The 20,140-nt window shown below is 37.4% G+C and overlaps 1 protein-coding gene across 1 annotated transcript; it reads left to right on the top strand.

The window, feature by feature from the left end:
• The first annotated feature begins 18,881 nt into the window (after positions 1-18,881).
• On the top strand, positions 18,882-20,046 carry LOC105198002 (peptidyl-tRNA hydrolase ICT1, mitochondrial). Its single transcript, XM_011164625.3, has 3 exons — positions 18,882-19,218; positions 19,367-19,552; positions 19,689-20,046. The coding sequence occupies exons 1-3, from the start codon at positions 19,060-19,062 to the stop codon at positions 19,947-19,949; spliced, it is 606 nt and encodes a 201-aa protein (XP_011162927.1). The 5' UTR covers positions 18,882-19,059; the 3' UTR covers positions 19,950-20,046.
• Positions 20,047-20,140: the final 94 nt, after the last annotated feature.

The raw sequence follows: 20,140 nt of genomic DNA, 5'->3' as shown, positions 1-20,140 counted from the left end.
AGTGAAAAACGAAAGACTTATATCAGACCAAAATTTTTGAGAAAAATTTTTTTTGCGAATTTCTCCAATATTTCTGTGTTCTGATAGCCCCAGAAGAGTTCTAACTTTTATCATGATGAATCGAATCGATAAAGTGAAAAACGAAAGACTTATATCAGTCAAACTTCGAAATTTTTGAGTAAAATTATTTTTGCGATTTTCTCCAATATTTCTGAGTTCTGATAACCCCCAGAAGAGTTCTGACTTTTATCATGATGGATCGAATCGCTAAAGTGAAAAACGAAAGACTTATATCAGTCAGAGTTCGAAATTATTGAGTAAAACTATTTTTTCGATTTTCTCCAATATCTTTGTGTTCTGATAACCCCAAAAGAGTATTAACTTTTTTCATGATGGATCGAATCGCTAAAGTGAAAAACGTAAGACTTATATCAGACCAAAATTTTTGAGAAAAATTTTTTTTGCGAATTTCTCCAATATTTCTGTGTTCTGATAGCCGCCAGAAGTGTTCTAACCTTTATCATGATGAATCGAATCGCTAAAGTGAAAAACGAAAGACTTATATCAGTCAGAGTTCGAAATTATTGAGTGAAATTTTTTTTGCGAATTTCTCCAATATTTCTGTGTTCTGATAGCCCTCAGAAGAGTTCTAACTTTTATCATGATGGATCGAATCGCTAAAGTGAAAAACGAAAGACTTATATCAGACCAAAATTTTTGAGAAAAATTTTTTTTGCGAATTTCTCCAATATTTCTGTGTTCTGATAGCCCCCAGAAGAGTTCTAACTTTTATCATGATTGATCGAATCGCTAAAGTGAAAAACGAAAGACTTATATCAGTCAGAGTTCGAAATTATTGAGTGATATTATTTTTGCGAATTTCTCCAATATTTCTGTGTTCTGATAGCCGCCAGAAGTGTTCTAACTTTTATCATGATGGATCGAATCGCTAAAGTGAAAAACGAAAGACTTATATCAGACCAAAATTTTTGAGAAAAATTTTTTTTGCGAATTTCTCCAATATTTCTGTGTTCTGATAGCCCTCAGAAGAGTTCTAACTTTTATCATGATGAATCGAATCGATAAAGTGAAAAACGAAAGACTTATATCAGTCAAACTTCGAAATTTTTGAGTAAAATTATTTTTGCGATTTTCTCCAATATTTCTGAGTTCTGATAACCCCCAGAAGAGTTCTGACTTTTATCATGATGGATCGAATCGCTAAAGTGAAAAACGAAAGACTTATATCAGTCAGAGTTCGAAATTATTGAGTAAAACTATTTTTTCGATTTTCTCCAATATCTTTGTGTTCTGATAACCCCAAAAGAGTATTAACTTTTTTCATGATGGATCGAATCGCTAAAGTGAAATACGAAAGACTTATATCAGATCAAAATTTTTGAGAAATATTTTTTTTGCGAATTTCTCCAATATTTTTGTGTTCTGATAGCCCCCAGAAGAGTTCTAACTTTTATCATGATTGATCGAATCGCTAAAGTGAAAAACGAAAGACTTATATCAGTCAAACTTCGAAATTTTTGAATAAAATTATTTTTACGATTTTTTCCAATATCTGTGTGTTCTGATAACCCCAGAAGAGTATTAACTTTTTCATGATGGATCGAATCGCTAAAGTAAAAAACGAAAGACTTATATCATTCAGAGTTCGTAATTATTGAGTGAAATTTTTTTTGCGAATTTCTCCAATATTTCTGTGTTCTGATAGCCTCCAGAAGAGTTCTAAGTTTTATCATGATGGATCGAATCGCTAAAGTGAAAAACGAAAGACTTATATCAGACCAAAATTTTTGTGAAAAATTTTTTTTGCGAATTTCTCCAATATTTCTGTGTTCTGATAGCCGCCAGAAGTGTTCTAACTTTTATCATGATGAATCGAATCGCTAAAGTGAAAAACGAAAGACTTATATCAGTCATAGTTCGAAATTATTGAGTGAAATTTTTTTTGCGAATTACTCCAATATTTCTGTGTTCTGATAGCCGCCAGAAGAGTTCTAACTTTTATCATGTTGGATCGAATCGCTAAAGTGAAAAACGAAAGACTTATATCAGTCAGAGTTCGAAATTATTGAGTAAAACTATTTTTGCGATTTTCTCCAATATCTTTGTGTTCTGATAATCCCAAAAGAGTATTAACTTTTTTCATGATGGATCGAATCGCTAAAGTGAAAGACGAAAGACTTATATCAGACCAAAATTTTTGAGAAAAATTTTTTTTGCGTATTTCTCCAATATTTCTGTGTTCTGATAGCCGCCAGAAGAGTTCTAACTTTTATCATGTTGGATCGAATCGATAAAGTGAAAAACGAAAGACTTATATCAGTCAAACTTCAAAATTTTTGAGTAAAATTATTTTTGCGATTTTCTCCAATATCTGTGTGTTCTGATAACCCCAGAAGAGTATTAAATTTTTCATGATGGATCGAATCGCTAAAGTGAAAAACGAAAGACTTATATCAGTCAAACTTCAAAATTTTTGAGTGAAATTTTTTTTGCGAATTTCTCCATCATCTGTGTGTTCTGATAACCCCAGAAGATTATTAACTTTTTTCATGAAGGATTAAATAGCTAAAGTGATGAACGAGAGACTTATATCAGACCAAAATTTTTGAGAAAAGTTTTTTTTTGCGAATTTCTCCAATGTTTCTGTGTTTTGATAGGCCCCAGAAGATTATTAACTTTTTTCATGATGGATCAAATAGCTGAAGTGATGAACGAAAGACTTATATCAGACCAAAATTTTTGAGAAAAATTTTTTTTGCGAATTTCTCCAATATTTCTGTGTTCTGATAGTCACCAGAAGAGTTCTAACTTTTATCATGATGGATCGAATCGCTAAAGTGAAAAACGATAGACTTATATCAGTCAGAGTTCGAAATTATTGAGTGAAATTTTTTTTGCGAATTTCTCCATTATTTCTGTGTTTTGATAGGCCCCAGAAGATTATTAACTTTTTTCATGATGGATCAAATAGCTAAAGTGATAAACGAAAGACTTATATCAGACCAAAATTTTTGAGAAAAATTTTTTTTGCGAATTTCTCCAATATTTCTGTGTTCTGATAGCCCCAGAAAGTTATTAACTTTTTTCATGATGGATCGAATCGCTAAAGTGAAAAACGAAAAACTTATATCAGTCATAGTTCGAAATTATTGAGTGAAATTTTTTTTGCGAATTTCTCCAATATTTCTGTGTTCTGATAGCCGCCAGAAGAGTTCTAATTTTTATCATGATGGATCGAATCGCTAAAGTGAAAAACGAAAGACTTATATCAGTCAGAGTTCGAAATTATTGAGTAAAACTATTTGTGCGATTTTCTCCAATATCTTTGTGTTCTGATAACCCCAAAAGAGTACTAACTTTTTTCATGATGGATCGAACCGCTAAAGTGAAAAACGAAAGACTTATATCAGACCAAAATTTTTGAGAAAAATTTTTTTTGCGAATTTCTCCAATATTTCTGTGTTCTGATAGCCCCAGAAGAGTTCTAACTTTTATCATGATGGATCGAATCGCTAAAGTGAAAAACGAAAGACTTATATCAGACCAAAATTTTTGAGAAAAATTTTTTTTGCGAATTTCTCCAATATTTCTGTGTTCTGATAGCCCCCAGAAGAGTTCTATCTTTTATCATGATTGATCGAATCGCTAAAGTGAAAAACGAAAGACTTATATCAGTCAAACTTCGAAATTTTTGAGTAAAATTATTTTTACGATTTTTTCCAATATCTGTGTGTTCTGATAACACCAGAAGAGTATTAACTTTTTTCATGATGGATCGAATCGCTAAAGTAAAAAACGAAAGACTTATATCATTCAGAGTTCGTAATTATTGAGTGAAATTTTTTTTGCGAATTTCTCCAATATTTCTGTGTTCTGATAGCCACCAGAAGAGTTCTAAGTTTTATCATGATGGATCGAATCGCTAAAGTGAAAAACGAAAGACTTATATCAGTCAGAGTTCGAAATAATTGAGTAAAACTATTTTTGCGATTTTCTCCAATATCTTTGTGTTCTGATAACCCCAAAAGAGTATTAACTTTTTTCATGATGGATCGAATCGCTAAAGTGAAAAACGAAAGACTTATATCAGTCAAACTTCAAAATTTTTGAGTAAAATTATTTTTGCGATTTTCTCCAATATTTCTGAGTTCTGATAACCCCCAGAAGAGTTCTGACTTTTATCATGATGGATCGAATCGCTAAAGTGAAAAACGAAAGACTTATATCAGTCAGAGTTCGAAATTATTGAGTAAAACTATTTTTGCGATTTTCTCCAATATCTTTGTGTTCTGATAACCCCAAAAGAGTATTAACGTTTTTCATGATGGATCGAATCGCTAAAGTGAAAAACGAAAGACTTATATCAGACCAAAATTTTTGAGAAAATTTTTTTTGCGAATTTCTCCAATATTTCTGTGTTCTGATAGCCCCCAGAAGAGTTTTAACTTTTATCATGATTGATCGAATCTCTAAAGTGAAAAACGAAAGACTTATATCAGTCAAACTTCGAAATTTTTGAGTAAAATTATTTTTGCGATTTTCTCCAATATCTGTGTGTTCTGATAACCCCAAAAGAGTATTAACGTTTTTCATGATGGATCGAATCGCTAAAGTGAAAAACGAAAGACTTATATCAGTCAAACTTCAAAATTTTTGAGTAAAATTATTTTTGCGATTTTCTCCAATATTTCTGAGTTCTGATAACCCCCAGAAGAGTTCTGACTTTTATCATGATGGATCGAATCGCTAAAGTGAAAAACGAAAGTCTTATATCAGTCAGAGTTCGAAATTATTGAGTAAAACTATTTTTGCGATTTTCTCCAATATCTTTGTGTTCTGATAACCCCAGAAGAGTATTAACTTTTTTCATGATGGATCGAATCGCTAAAGTGAAAAACGAAAGACTTATATCAGACCAAAATTTTTGAGAAAAATTTTTTTTGCGAATTTCTCCAATATTTCTGTGTTCTGATAGCCGCCAGAAGTGTTCTAACCTTTATCATGATGAATCGAATCGCTAAAGTGAAAAACGAAAGACTTATATCAGTCAGAGTTCGAAATTATTGAGTGAAATTTTTTTTGCGAATTTCTCCAATATTTCTGTGTTCTGATAGTCCCCAGAAGAGATCTAACTTTTATCATGATGGATCGAATCGCTAAAGTGAAAAACGAAAGACTTATATCAGACCAAAATTTTTGAGAAAAATTTTTTTGCGAATTTCTCCAATATTTCTGTGTTCTGATAGCCCCCAGAAGAGTTCTAACTTTTATCATGATTGATCGAATCGCTAAAGTGAAAAACGAAAGACTTATATCAGTCAGAGTTCGAAATTATTGAGTGATATTATTTTTGCGAATTTCTCCAATATTTCTGTGTTCTGATAGCCGCCAGAAGTGTTCTAACTTTTATCATGATGGATCGAATCGCTAAAGTGAAAAACGAAAGACTTATATCAGACCAAAATTTTTGAGAAAAATTTTTTTGCGAATTTCTCCAATATTTCTGTGTTCTGATAGCCCTCAGAAGAGTTCTAACTTTTATCATGATGAATCGAATCGATAAAGTGAAAAACGAAAGACTTATATCAGTCAAACTTCGAAATTTTTGAGTAAAATTATTTTTGCGATTTTCTCCAATATTTCTGAGTTCTGATAACCCCCAGAAGAGTTCTGACTTTTATCATGATGGATCGAATCGCTAAAGTGAAAAACGAAAGACTTATATCAGTCAGAGTTCGAAATTATTGAGTAAAACTATTTTTTCGATTTTCTCCAATATCTTTGTGTTCTGATAACCCCAAAAGAGTATTAACTTTTTTCATGATGGATCGAATCGCTAAAGTGAAAAACGAAAGACTTATATCAGACCAAAATTTTTGAGAAAAATTTTTTTTGCGAATTTCTCCAATATTTCTGTGTTCTGATAGCCGCCAGAAGTGTTCTAACCTTTATCATGATGAATCGAATCGCTAAAGTGAAAAACGAAAGACTTATATCAGTCAGAGTTCGAAATTATTGAGTGAAATTTTTTTTGCGAATTTCTCCAATATTTCTGTGTTCTGATAGTCACCAGAAGATTTCTAACTTTTATCATGATGGATCGAATCGCTAAAGTGAAAAACGAAAGACTTATATCAGACCAAAATTTTTGAGAAAAATTTTTTTTGCGAATTTCTCCAATATTTCTGTGTTCTGATAGCCCCCAGAAGAGTTCTAACTTTTATCATGATTGATCGAATCGCTAAAGTGAAAAACGAAAGACTTATATCAGTCAGAGTTCGAAATTATTGAGTGATATTATTTTTGCGAATTTCTCCAATATTTCTGTGTTCTGATAGCCGCCAGAAGTGTTCTAACTTTTATCATGATGGATCGAATCGCTAAAGTGAAAAACGAAAGACTTATATCAGACCAAAATTTTTGAGAAAAATTTTTTTTGCGAATTTCTCCAATATTTCTGTGTTCTGATAGCCCTCAGAAGAGTTCTAACTTTTATCATGATGAATCGAATCGATAAAGTGAAAAACGAAAGACTTATATCAGTCAAACTTCGAAATTTTTGAGTAAAATTATTTTTGCGATTTTCTCCAATATTTCTGAGTTCTGATAACCCCCAGAAGAGTTCTGACTTTTATCATGATTGATCGAATCGCTAAAGTGAAAAACGAAAGACTTATATCAGTCAGAGTTCGAAATTATTGAGTGAAATTTTTTTTGCGAATTTCTCCAATATTTCTGTGTTCTGATAGGCCCCAGAAGATTATTAACTTTTTTCATGATGGATCAAATAGCTAAAGTGATAAACGAAAGACTTATATCAGACCAAAATTTTTGAGAAAAATTTTTTTTGCGAATTTCTCCAATATTTCTGTGTTCTGATAGGCCCGAGAAAATTATTAACTTTTTTCATGATGGATCGAATCGCTAAAGTGAAAAATGAAAAACTTATATCAGTCATAGTTCGAAATTATTGAGTGAAATTTTTTTTGCGAATTACTCCAATATTTCTGTGTTCTGATAGCCGCCAGAAGAGTTCTAACTTTTATCATGATGGATCGAATCGCTAAAGTGAAAAACGAAAGACTTATATCAGTCAGAGTTCGAAATTATTGAGTAAAACTATTTGTGCGATTTTCTCCAATATCTTTGTGTTCTGATAACCCCAAAAGAGTACTAACTTTTTTCATGATGGATCGAACCGCTAAAGTGAAAAACGAAAGACTTATATCAGACCAAAATTTTTGAGAAAAATTTTTTTTGCGAATTTCTCCAATATTTCTGTGTTCTGATAGCCCTCAGAAGAGTTCTAACTTTTATCATGATGAATCGAATCGATAAAGTGAAAAACGAAAGACTTATATCAGACCAAAATTTTTGAGAAAAATTTTTTTTGCGAATTTCTCCAATATTTCTGTGTTCTGATAGCCCCCAGAAGAGTTCTATCTTTTATCATGATTGATCGAATCGCTAAAGTGAAAAACGAAAGACTTATATCAGTCAAACTTCGAAATTTTTGAGTAAAATTATTTTTACGATTTTTTCCAATATCTGTGTGTTCTGATAACCCCAGAAGAGTATTAACTTTTTTCATGATGGATCGAATCGCTAAAGTAAAAAACGAAAGACTTATATCATTCAGAGTTCGTAATTATTGAGTGAAATTTTTTTTGCGAATTTCTCCAATATTTCTGTGTTCTGATAGCCACCAGAAGAGTTCTAAGTTTTATCATGATTGATCGAATCGCTAAAGTGAAAAACGATCGACTTATATCAGTCAGAGTTCGAAATTATTGAGTGAAATTTTTTTTGCGAATTTCTCCATTATTTCTGTGTTTTGATAGGCCCCAGAAGATTATTAACTTTTTTCATGATGGATCAAATAGCTAAAGTGATAAACGAAAGACTTATATCAGACCAAAATTTTTGAGAAAAATTTTTTTTGCGAATTTCTCCAATATTTCTGTGTTCTGATAGGCCCGAGAAGATTATTAACTTTTTTCATGATGGATCGAATCGCTAAAGTGAAAAACGAAAGACTTATATCAGTCATAGTTCGAAATTATTGAGTGAAATTTTTTTTGCGAATTACTCCAATATTTCTGTGTTCTGATAGCCGCCAGAAGAGTTCTAACTTTTATCATGATGGATCGAATCGCTAAAGTGAAAAACGAAAGACTTATATCAGTCAGAGTTCGAAATTATTGAGTAAAACTATTTGTGCGATTTTCTCCAATATCTTTGTGTTCTGATAACCCCAAAAGAGTACTAACTTTTTTCATGATGGATCGAACCGCTAAAGTGAAAAACGAAAGACTTATATCAGACCAAAATTTTTGAGAAAAATTTTTTTTGCGAATTTCTCCAATATTTCTGTGTTCTGATAGCCGCCAGAAGAGTTCTAACTTTTATCATGATGGATCGAATCGCTAAAGTGAAAAACGAAAGACTTATATCAGTCAGAGTTCGAAATTATTGAGTGAAATTTTTTTTGCGAATTTCTCCATCATCTGTGTGTTCTGATAACCCCAGAAGAGTATTAACATTTTTCATGATGGATCAAATAGCTAAAGTGATGAACGAAATACTTATATCAGACCAAAATTTTTGAGAAAATTTTTTTGCGAATTTCTCCAATATTTCTGTGTTTTGATAGGCCCCAGAAGATTATTAACTTTTTTCATGAAGGATTAAATAGCTAAAGTGATGAACGAAAGACTTATATCAGACCAAAATTTTTGAGAAAAATTTTTTTTGCGAATTTCTCCAATGTTTCTGTGTTTTGATAGGCCCCAGAAGATTATTAACTTTTTTCATGATGGATCAAATAGCTGAAGTGATGAACGAAAGACTTATATCAGACCAAAATTTTTGAGAAAAATTTTTTTTGCGAATTTCTCCATTATTTCTGTGTTCTGATAGTCACCAGAAGAGTTCTAACTTTTATCATGATTGATCGAATCGCTAAAGTGAAAAACGATCGACTTATATCAGTCAGAGTTCGAAATTATTGAGTGAAATTTTTTTTGCGAATTTCTCCATTATTTCTGTGTTTTGATAGGCCCCAGAAGATTATTAACTTTTTTCATGATGGATCAAATAGCTAAAGTGATAAACGAAAGACTTATATCAGACCAAAATTTTTGAGAAAAATTTTTTTTGCGAATTTCTCCAATATTTCTGTGTTCTGATAGGCCCGAGAAGATTATTAACTTTTTTCATGATGGATCGAATCGCTAAAGTGAAAAATGAAAAACTTATATCAGTCATAGTTCGAAATTATTGAGTGAAATTTTTTTTGCGAATTACTCCAATATTTCTGTGTTCTGATAGCCGCCAGAAGAGTTCTAATTTTTATCATGATGGATCGAATCGCTAAAGTGAAAAACGAAAGACTTATATCAGTCAGAGTTCGAAATTATTGAGTAAAACTATTTGTGCGATTTTCTCCAATATCTTTGTGTTCTGATAACCCCAAAAGAGTACTAACTTTTTTCATGATGGATCGAACCGCTAAAGTGAAAAACGAAAGACTTATATCAGACCAAAGTTTTTGAGAAAAATTTTTTTTGCGAATTTCTCCAATATTTCTGTGTTCTGATAGCCCTCAGAAGAGTTCTAACTTTTATCATTATGAATCGAATCGATAAAGTGAAAAACGAAAGACTTATATCAGACCAAAATTTTTGAGAAAAATTTTTTTTGCGAATTTCTCCAATATTTCTGTGTTCTGATAGCCTCCAGAAGAGTTCTAAGTTTTATCATGATGGATCGAATCGCTAAAGTGAAAAACGAAAGACTTATATCAGACCAAAATTTTTGTGAAAAATTTTTTTTGCGAATTTCTCCAATATTTCTGTGTTCTGATAGCCGCCAGAAGTGTTCTAACTTTTATCATGATGAATCGAATCGCTAAAGTGAAAAACGAAAGACTTATATCAGTCAAACTTCAAAATTTTTGAGTAAAATTATTTTTGCGATTTTCTCCAATATCTGTGTGTTCTGATAACCCCAGAAGAGTATTAAATTTTTCATGATGGATCGAATCGCTAAAGTGAAAAACGAAAGACTTATATCAGTCAAACTTCAAAATTTTTGAGTGAAATTTTTTTTGCGAATTTCTCCATCATCTGTGTGTTCTGATAACCCCAGAAGATTATTAACTTTTTTCATGAAGGATTAAATAGCTAAAGTGATGAACGAAAGACTTATATCAGACCAAAATTTTTGAGAAAAGTTTTTTTTTGCGAATTTCTCCAATGTTTCTGTGTTTTGATAGGCCCCAGAAGATTATTAACTTTTTTCATGATGGATCAAATAGCTGAAGTGATGAACGAAAGACTTATATCAGACCAAAATTTTTGAGAAAAATTTTTTTTGCGAATTTCTCCAATATTTCTGTGTTCTGATAGTCACCAGAAGAGTTCTAACTTTTATCATGATTGATCGAATCGCTAAAGTGAAAAACGATCGACTTATATCAGTCAGAGTTCGAAATTATTGAGTGAAATTTTTTTTGCGAATTTCTCCATTATTTCTGTGTTTTGATAGGCCCCAGAAGATTATTAACTTTTTTCATGATGGATCAAATAGCTAAAGTGATAAACGAAAGACTTATATCAGACCAAAATTTTTGAGAAAAATTTTTTTTGCGAATTTCTCCAATATTTCTGTGTTCTGATAGGCCCGAGAAGATTATTAACTTTTTTCATGATGGATCGAATCGCTAAAGTGAAAAACGAAAGACTTATATCAGTCATAGTTCGAAATTATTGAGTGAAATTTTTTTTGCGAATTACTCCAATATTTCTGTGTTCTGATAGCCGCCAGAAGAGTTCTAATTTTTATCATGATGGATCGAATCGCTAAAGTGAAAAACGAAAGACTTATATCAGTCAGAGTTCGAAATTATTGAGTAAAACTATTTGTGCGATTTTCTCCAATATCTTTGTGTTCTGATAACCCCAAAAGAGTACTAACTTTTTTCATGATGGATCGAACCGCTAAAGTGAAAAACGAAAGACTTATATCAGACCAAAATTTTTGAGAAAAATTTTTTTTGCGAATTTCTCCAATATTTCTGTGTTCTGATAGCCGCCAGAAGTGTTCTAACTTTTATCATGATGGATCGAATCGCTAAAGTGAAAAACGAAAGACTTATATCAGTCAGAGTTCGAAATTATTGAGTGAAATTTTTTTTGCGAATTTCTCCATCATCTGTGTGTTCTGATAACCCCAGAAGAGTATTAACATTTTTCATGATGGATCAAATAGCTAAAGTGATGAACGAAATACTTATATCAGACCAAAATTTTTGAGAAAATTTTTTTTGCGAATTTCTCCAATATTTCTGTGTTTTGATAGGCCCCAGAAGATTATTAACTTTTTTCATGAAGGATTAAATAGCTAAAGTGATGAACGAAAGACTTATATCAGACCAAAATTTTTGAGAAAAATTTTTTTTTGCGAATTTCTCCAATGTTTCTGTGTTTTGATAGGCCCCAGAAGATTATTAACTTTTTTCATGATGGATCAAATAGCTGAAGTGATGAACGAAAGACTTATATCAGACCAAAATTTTTGAGAAAAATTTTTTTTGCGAATTTCTCCATTATTTCTGTGTTCTGATAGTCACCAGAAGAGTTCTAACTTTTATCATGATTGATCGAATCGCTAAAGTGAAAAACGATCGACTTATATCAGTCAGAGTTCGAAATTATTGAGTGAAATTTTTTTTGCGAATTTCTCCATTATTTCTGTGTTTTGATAGGCCCCAGAAGATTATTAACTTTTTTCATGATGGATCAAATAGCTAAAGTGATAAACGAAAGACTTATATCAGACCAAAATTTTTGAGAAAAATTTTTTTTGCGAATTTCTCCAATATTTCTGTGTTCTGATAGGCCCGAGAAGATTATTAACTTTTTTCATGATGGATGGAATCGCTAAAGTGAAAAATGAAAAACTTATATCAGTCATAGTTCGAAATTATTGAGTGAAATTTTTTTTGCGAATTACTCCAATATTTCTGTGTTCTGATAGCCGCCAGAAGAGTTCTAACTTTTTATCATGATGGATCGAATCGCTAAAGTGAAAAACGAAAGACTTATATCAGTCAGAGTTCGAAATTATTGAGTAAAACTATTTGTGCGATTTTCTCCAATATCTTTGTGTTCTGATAACCCCAAAAGAGTACTAACTTTTTTCATGATGGATCGAACCGCTAAAGTGAAAAACGAAAGACTTATATCAGACCAAAGTTTTTGAGAAAAATTTTTTTTGCGAATTTCTCCAATATTTCTGTGTTCTGATAGCCCTCAGAAGAGTTCTAACTTTTATCATTATGAATCGAATCGATAAAGTGAAAAACGAAAGACTTATATCAGACCAAAATTTTTGAGAAAAATTTTTTTTGCGAATTTCTCCAATATTTCTGTGTTCTGATAGTCACCAGAAGAGTTCTAACTTTTATCATGATTGATCGAATCGCTAAAGTGAAAAACGATCGACTTATATCAGTCAGAGTTCGAAATTATTGAGTGAAATTTTTTTTGCGAATTTCTCCATTATTTCTGTGTTTTGATAGGCCCCAGAAGATTATTAACTTTTTTCATAATGGATCAAATAGCTAAAGTGATAAACGAAAGACTTATATCAGACCAAAATTTTTGAGAAAAATTTTTTTTGCGAATTTCTCCAATATTTCTGTGTTCTGATAGGCCCGAGAAGATTATTAACTTCTTTCATGATGGATCGAATCGCTAAAGTGAAAAACGAAAGACTTATATCAGTCATAGTTCGAAATTATTGAGTGAAATTTTTTTTGCGAATTACTCCAATATTTCTGTGTTCTGATAGCCGCCAGAAGAGTTCTAATTTTTATCATGATGGATCGAATCGCTAAAGTGAAAAACGAAAGACTTATATCAGTCAGAGTTCGAAATTATTGAGTAAAACTATTTGTGCGATTTTCTCCAATATCTTTGTGTTCTGATAACCCCAAAAGAGTACTAACTTTTTTCATGATGGATCGAACCGCTAAAGTGAAAAACGAAAGACTTATATCAGACCAAAATTTTTGAGAAAAATTTTTTTTGCGAATTTCTCCAATATTTCTGTGTTCTGATAGCCCTCAGAAGAGTTCTAACTTTTATCATGATGAATCGAATCGATAAAGTGAAAAACGAAATACTTATATCAGACCAAAATTTTTGAGAAAAATTTTTTTTGCGAATTTCTCCAATATTTCTGTGTTCTGATAGCCCCCAGAAGAGTTCTATCTTTTATCATGATTGATCGAATCGCTAAAGTGAAAAACGAAAGACTTATATCAGTCAAACTTCGAAATTTTTGAGTAAAATTATTTTTACGATTTTTTCCAATATCTGTGTGTTCTGATAACCCCAGAAGAGTATTAACTTTTTTCATGATGGATCGAATCGCTAAAGTAAAAAACGAAAGACTTATATCATTCAGAGTTCGTAATTATTGAGTGAAATTTTTTTTGCGAATTTCTCCAATATTTCTGTGTTCTGATAGCCACCAGAAGAGTTCTAAGTTTTATCATGATGGATCGAATCGCTAAAGTGAAAAACGAAAGACTTATATCAGTCAGAGTTCGAAATAATTGAGTAAAACTATTTTTGCGATTTTCTCCAATATCTTTGTGTTCTGATAACCCCAAAAGAGTATTAACTTTTTTCATGATGGATCGAATCGCTAAAGTGAAAAACGAAAGACTTATATCAGACCAAAATTTTAGAGTAAAATTTTTTTTGCGAATTTCACCAATATTTCTGTGTTCTGATAGCCGCCAGAAGTGTTCTAACTTTTATCATGATGGATCCAATCGATAAAGTGAAAAACGAAAGACTTATATCAGAACAAAATTTTTGAGAAAAATTTTTTTTGCAAATTTCTCCAATATTTCTGTGTTCTGATAGCCCCCAGAAGTATTCTAACTTTTATCATGATGCATCGAATCGCTACAGTGAAAAACGAAACTTATATCAGTCAGAGTTCAAAATATTTGAGAAAATTTTTTTCGCGAATTTCTCCAATATTTCTGTGTTCTGATAGCCTTTTTTTTTTTTTTTTTTTGTTAACGGAGAGGAAATGCGTTACCGCATACCCCAGGCCTCGGGGGAGGCCTGGCGGTTATGTGGGGCTCTCCCCCGCCGTCGACGTGACGACGGGGGCATACCCACTAAAACCCCTCCGGGTGTCCGGCTCTGGTCCTTGGCTGGGGGACTCCGGGAACGCGTGCAGCATGCTTCCGGAGCCCCCCGGACCGGTCGGCCGAGGCCGACTCAGCACGCCGGGAGGACCCTGGTACAGGTCCCCCGGCAGGGCCGTGAGGCCAAGCCGGCCTCAGGTCGGGGGAGAGGGACACCAGCCCTCCCCCGCCTCTTCCCCTTGAGTTGTTTACGGGGGTAAAGCCCGGGAGTCCGGCCCCCCGGCCGGATGTCCCGGGCCCCTACGCGCCGGACTAGTCCGGCGCGGCGGCTTCTCCTTCTCAGTGTTGGGGGGGAGGAGGTAGGAAGGAAATTCCTTCCACTCCCCCACCAGCACCCCGGCGAGGCGCTAGAGGGGGAGCGATGGCGCGTAGTAGCGCGCGCGATCGCTCCCCCGGACCGTTAGGTCAGATCTGCCTCGCCGGGCTCACTAGCGCGGGGGACCCTTCTCCCGCGGCTGTGCGTCCCAAAAGCTGGGCCGGCAGCCGTAGGGGAGGAGGGTCGCTCCCTTTCTTCATTCCCGTGGCGGTCGCCGTTGTCCCTCTCCTCCACGATAGTGGGAGGGAGGGGGCGACCGCCACGGCTCTTCTGCCCCGCCGCCGCCCGGTGGAACTCCGGGCTCGGCGGGGGCCATTTCTTCTCCGTCGGGGCGGACGGGGCGAGGGCCGAGACGAGTTGTGACCCCCGTCTCCGCCGCCCCTTCTGTTCCTCGCATCGCCTGGGGGCATACGGCCCCCAGGCTGACGCTCCCGCACCTTTTCGGCCTCCTCCTTCTGCAGCATGACTCGCTCGCAGAAGGAGGAGACCGCCTTCCAGGCGCTCTCCCTGCCGACCATCTGACTGATGATGGCCGGCAGGGAGAGGTCGTTTCCAACTTCAGCCCTCAGAGACTCCGCGCAGCTCTTCCCACGCTGGACACTCTTCCATCGTGTGCCGCGCGGAGTCCCGGGCGGCGCCACAGTGGTGGCACTGTGTCGTCGGCTCCTTCCTTATCCTGCACAGGTACTCACCGAAGCAGCCATGCCCGGTGAGCACCTGTGTCGTCCTATAGGACAAGCCGCCAAACGGGCGGCCCACCCACTCGTCCAGGTGTGGTAGGACGGCCTCCAAGATCCGAGATCCGGCCGCCGGCGGGTTGTCGATGAGGTTCCTCTTCCATGACCTCATCACCCGCCGACGGGCCCTCTCCCGTAGCAACGCGGCGGCCCTGGGGGTGACTACCCCCCCCTCAAGGCGGATGGCTTTTGCCCTGGCGTAGGTCCACGCCAGGGCATCGGCCGTGTACTCCGCCGGGGGGAGCCCCGCCAGGGCCATGATTGCCGCGTTGGGAGCGGTGCGAAACGCGCGCGTTATCCTTCGCGCCAGCCGCCGCTGCACATCGTGCAACACCTTCTTGATGCGGCGGCTGGCCAGCGCCTCGCGGAACCACACCGGGGCTCCGTACAGGGCCCCGGACATGATCGCGAGGGCGTACGCGCGTCTAGCACCCACCCTCGGACCCCGGAGGTTGGGCATCAACCCATTGAGAGCGTTCAATCTCCTGCCCAACCGCTGGGCCAGCTGGTCAAAGTGATCAGCGAAGGCCCAGCGACCGTCCAGGTGCAACCCAAGGTACTTCAGGGTTGCACCCACCTGAACACGGGTGTTGTCCACCAGGACGAAGGCCTGGGGCGGTACCCCGGAGGAGCCATCGTGAAAGAATATGGCTTCTGTCTTCTCCGGGGCCACCCTCAGGCCCAGGCCTTTTATGGCACCGACGACACAGGCCACTGCCCAGTCGCCCTTGGCGACTGCTCCTCCCCAGGAGGTCCCCCCCGCCACTATGAACGTGTCGTCAGCGTAGCCGACGACGTAGCAGCGGGGGGGAGGGCCGTGCGGAGCACTTTGTCGTATGCGGCGTTCCATAGCAGGGGGCCCAACACGGACCCCTGTGGAACGCCACATGACACGTCCCTCCGCTGCTGGAGTCCGTCTTTGTCGCGGAACTCCAGCTCCCTATCCCGGAAATAGTCCTGAACGATGGCGACGAGGTAGGGCGGCAGGCGAAAGTACTCGCTCAGCGCCGCCACCACCTCGCCCCAGGGGAGACTATTAAAGGCGTTGGCGATATCCAGGGATATCGCCAACGCCACCACCCCGTCCCCCGTTAGGGATTCCGAGAGGGACCGAACCTGACGTATCGCGTCAATTGTCGATCGCGCCTCTCGGAACCCGTATTGTTTGGGGGACAGTTCAGGACCATTCCGGGCCATATGCCGGATGATGCGGTTAGCGATTATTCGCTCGAAGATCTTACCCGCATCATCCAGCATACAGAGGGGCCTGTACGCGGAGGGACTCTCCGCGGGCTTGCCCTCCTTTTTAAGGAGGACAAGCCGGGCCCTCTTCCACCTCCTGGGGAAGGTACCTTCCCGGAGGCACTTCGTGTACGTGGCACGAAGTGCCTCCCCTACGATAGGCGATGCCCGGGCCCAGATTTTGGCATAGATGCCATCCGGCCCGGGCGCCTTCGCTTTTTTGCCAGTTATTCGGGCGAAGGCCGCGACCATTTCGTGCCTGGACACCTCCAGTTCCTCCGACCATCCTGGGGGAGGGCCGGACTTTTCCGGGATATCCCTCCCCCGGGTGGGGAACAGTGTGTTCACCACCCTTTGGAGGAACTGGGGGTCCAGCGTCTCCGAGACTGGAGGCGCCCATGGGCGAAGCCTTTTCATCACTATACAGTATGGCCTGCCCCATGGGTCGCGATCCAGCTCGGAGATCATATCCTCCCAGGCCGCGGCCTTCGCCCGAGCTATGGCGGTCCTCAGGGCCTTTCTGGCATCCCTGAGGACCGCCGTGGCGTTTGTCAACGCTTCCTTCATGCCCCGTCGCTTGGCGCGCGTGTGCGCCCGCCTGGCGGCCACGGTAGCTCGCCTTAGTTCGGCGAGCTCCGCGGACCACCAGTAGGCGGCGCGGCGCGCCATAGGTCTGCTGCGGGGCATGGAGGCGTCGCAGGCACGCGACATAATCTCACAGAGGCGCTCCGCCTCCTCCTCGGCTCCGAGGTCAGCTCCTCCCTCCGGCCCAGTGGAGGCGTGGAGGCTGACCTCGAGGGCTTCTAGGTCGAGTTTCCTCAGAACCCATCGATTCCTATCCCGGGTGCGGCGGCGTTGCTCTCGCACCTCCGTGGGGGGGGAGACCAGCTCCATGGAGATAAGTCTATGATCAGACGTCTCTCCGAGGGAGCCGGTCTCCACCGTCCATCCCTGGACCCTGTTTAGGGCCTCGGGGGAGGCCCATGTCACGTCGACAATGGACTCTCCCCCGGTCCCCACGTATTGCCATTCCATTAACATCATTGCATTCGTTCCAATATTTCCATCCGATTGCCATCCCATTTCCATCATTTCCACAATTGCCATCGATTAATATCGAGAAGAATTTGATTAAAATCCGTTACTTTACTGATTAACACTTTAATACCTTATATCGTATATTATTATATAATTCTTAATTAATTTTTTTTTGTAAAGTTTTGATTAATCTTTACGTGATATTTCGTAAAAACTGTTGAAAGGTTGTATTAAAATCAGATCAATAATCTTCACGTTTGTAAGTTAGAGAATAAAAATAATACTCAAGTATCCATATATTTCATTGATTTTTATTACATTATTATTATTATTATTATTATTATTATTATTATTATTATTATTATTATTATTATTATTAATTATTGTGCCATATTAATCGCGCATATTATCATTTGTAAATCATGCGTATGCATGTATATGCCATTGTAACATAATAAAAAAAGAGTGGGCGCTTTCTAGTCTCTCTACGTCCCTGCGCAGAAATCGTCCGAAATCCTCTTTCTGAATTTTACGGCTAAACGTAGCACGGAAAACGTGATTGGTCGAGAGGGGAGTGAAGAGGAGGGTATCCATAGAGATAACATCGCCGCTTGCTCCATGTCTATCATCGCGATGCTTTCTCTCTCTAACTGAAAGCCTAAACAATTAAAGGACAATCACATTAAAAGAGAAAGAGAGAAAGAGAAGAAAGAGTGAGAAAGAGAGAGAGAGAGAGAGAGTTGCGTCAAGATTTAAAAAAATTAAAAAAGCTAATTTTTTCAAAAGCATAATTTGAAGACATTTAAATAATAAAGAATTATGTAAAAATAAAAAAATGGTATATTTATTCGTGGAAAGACATTTATTTCTTCTTCATCATATGATGCGATGTTAATTACAATTATTTTTTAAGTACTGCGTAAAATGAATGTTTCTTTATTAAAGAACCAAATTCTCTCTGTTACTATTAAACATCTTTTTTAAGTAAAAATATGATTGTGCAAAATATGGGCATAAACGTATTGATATGTATTAATATCAATGTTAATGTAAATAATTCAGACTATAATAAATAAAAAATTACGCGAAAGTAGACGTAATTAATCATTTGTGCACATTCTCGACCCCTGTTCTGGATGCAACATATGCGATACGCGTCAGATTTTATTTGCAGCAAAATGGATGTTAGCACGGACAACAACCCACATCCATTTCTCGAGAGATGGATGTGGGTTGTTGTCCGTGCTAACATCCACACTGTTTTTAACGGCGGGTTGCAAAATGGATGTGACACGTAGTTCCCATTCTGACCAGAATAGATGTGCATCACTAGTGTACGGGAGTTTCGAAGCGTTATAGGAAAAAGGCCGCCGTGGCCGCTCTCAGGTTCCTCTCTGGTTATGTTTTCGTGACCGAACATACGTCGATTTGGAGGTTACTTTCATCGAAGGGTAATAAAGATACAAATCAAGATGAATATCGTCAGGCGACAGTGTTTCAAGATTTTACAGAGTAATGTTGAAAGTCAGAGGCTGTTGTATACTCTCGACAGAACTTTCAGCTTCAAAAGTGCCTTATCTTTGGAAAACTTGTATCCGGGAAGCAATCTGAAGCTACACACTCCTACTTTCGTTAGTGTATACTGATTTACTTAAAAATACGTAATAAAATTAATTCCGTTCATTTATCGTTTTTATTATCATTTATATTATACTTTGAGTAACATAACCTCAATGTTAAGTGGACGGTGACAGCGATTATCGCTAGTTCGTTTTTCAGAAACCAGATCCTAAAGCAAAATTCAGTGGTTATATTCCCATAGACAAAATACAAATAACGTACAGCGGTAGCAGCGGACCGGGAGGGCAAAATGTGAATTGTGTAAATACCAAGGTAGACTTGAGATTCCAGGTGGACAGTGCTACTTGGCTGTCTGAAGAGATTCGAAAAAAGTTAGCTGAACAGGTGAGTAGAGTCGCACACGTATATAAAGTTTGTGGTCAATTTAAATTATAAGTAGTGGTCAATGAAATTTTTGCCTGACAACCTGGTAATATCAGGTTTGCGAAAAACTTGAGCAATATTATTATTGTTGTTTCAGCAAAGGAATAAAATAAACAAAGAAGGTTACTTAATAATCAAGTCCGATTTGACAAGATCTCAGCACTTAAATTTGGCAGACGCTCTTGAAAAGTTAAGGGAAATGATAAGAGCCACATTGGTAAAGTCACTTGAATCGTCACCTGAATCAGAGGAAAAGAAAAGGAAGAACATGTTAAGAGCTGCTAGGGAGAGACTACATGAGAAGAGATCTCGTTCTGAAATCAAACAAAGCAGACGAGTTCCATTGGTTGAGTTTTAAGCAATTAATTTAGTTAATTATTTAAGTTACTTATTCAAGTACTGTATAAGTTATAACTATAAGTAGGAATGAATAAAGATGAAATAAAGAAAAAGAATTTATACACAGTGTACTATGAATTTATGAGAATAATCTTTATAAATGTAATATAAAAAAAATGAAATATTAAATTAAGATAATGTAAAAACGTT

The sequence above is a fragment of the Solenopsis invicta genome, chromosome 9 (assembly GCF_016802725.1).
Source record: "Solenopsis invicta isolate M01_SB chromosome 9, UNIL_Sinv_3.0, whole genome shotgun sequence".
NCBI classification, from domain to species: Eukaryota; Metazoa; Arthropoda; class Insecta; order Hymenoptera; family Formicidae; genus Solenopsis; species Solenopsis invicta.
The sequence above is the reverse complement of the archived record's forward strand: the minus strand, read 5'-3'. Positions and strand labels throughout refer to the sequence as shown.

Coding starts and splice junctions, on each gene's coding strand:
- LOC105198002 (XM_011164625.3), top strand. CDS start 19,060: ATGAATATCGTCAGGCGACAGTGTTTCAAGATTTTACAGAGTAATGTT. Junction 19,219..19,366: donor AGCTACACACTCCTACTTTC/GTTAGTGTATAC, acceptor TTCGTTTTTCAG/AAACCAGATCCTAAAGCAAA. Junction 19,553..19,688: donor GAAAAAAGTTAGCTGAACAG/GTGAGTAGAGTC, acceptor TTGTTGTTTCAG/CAAAGGAATAAAATAAACAA.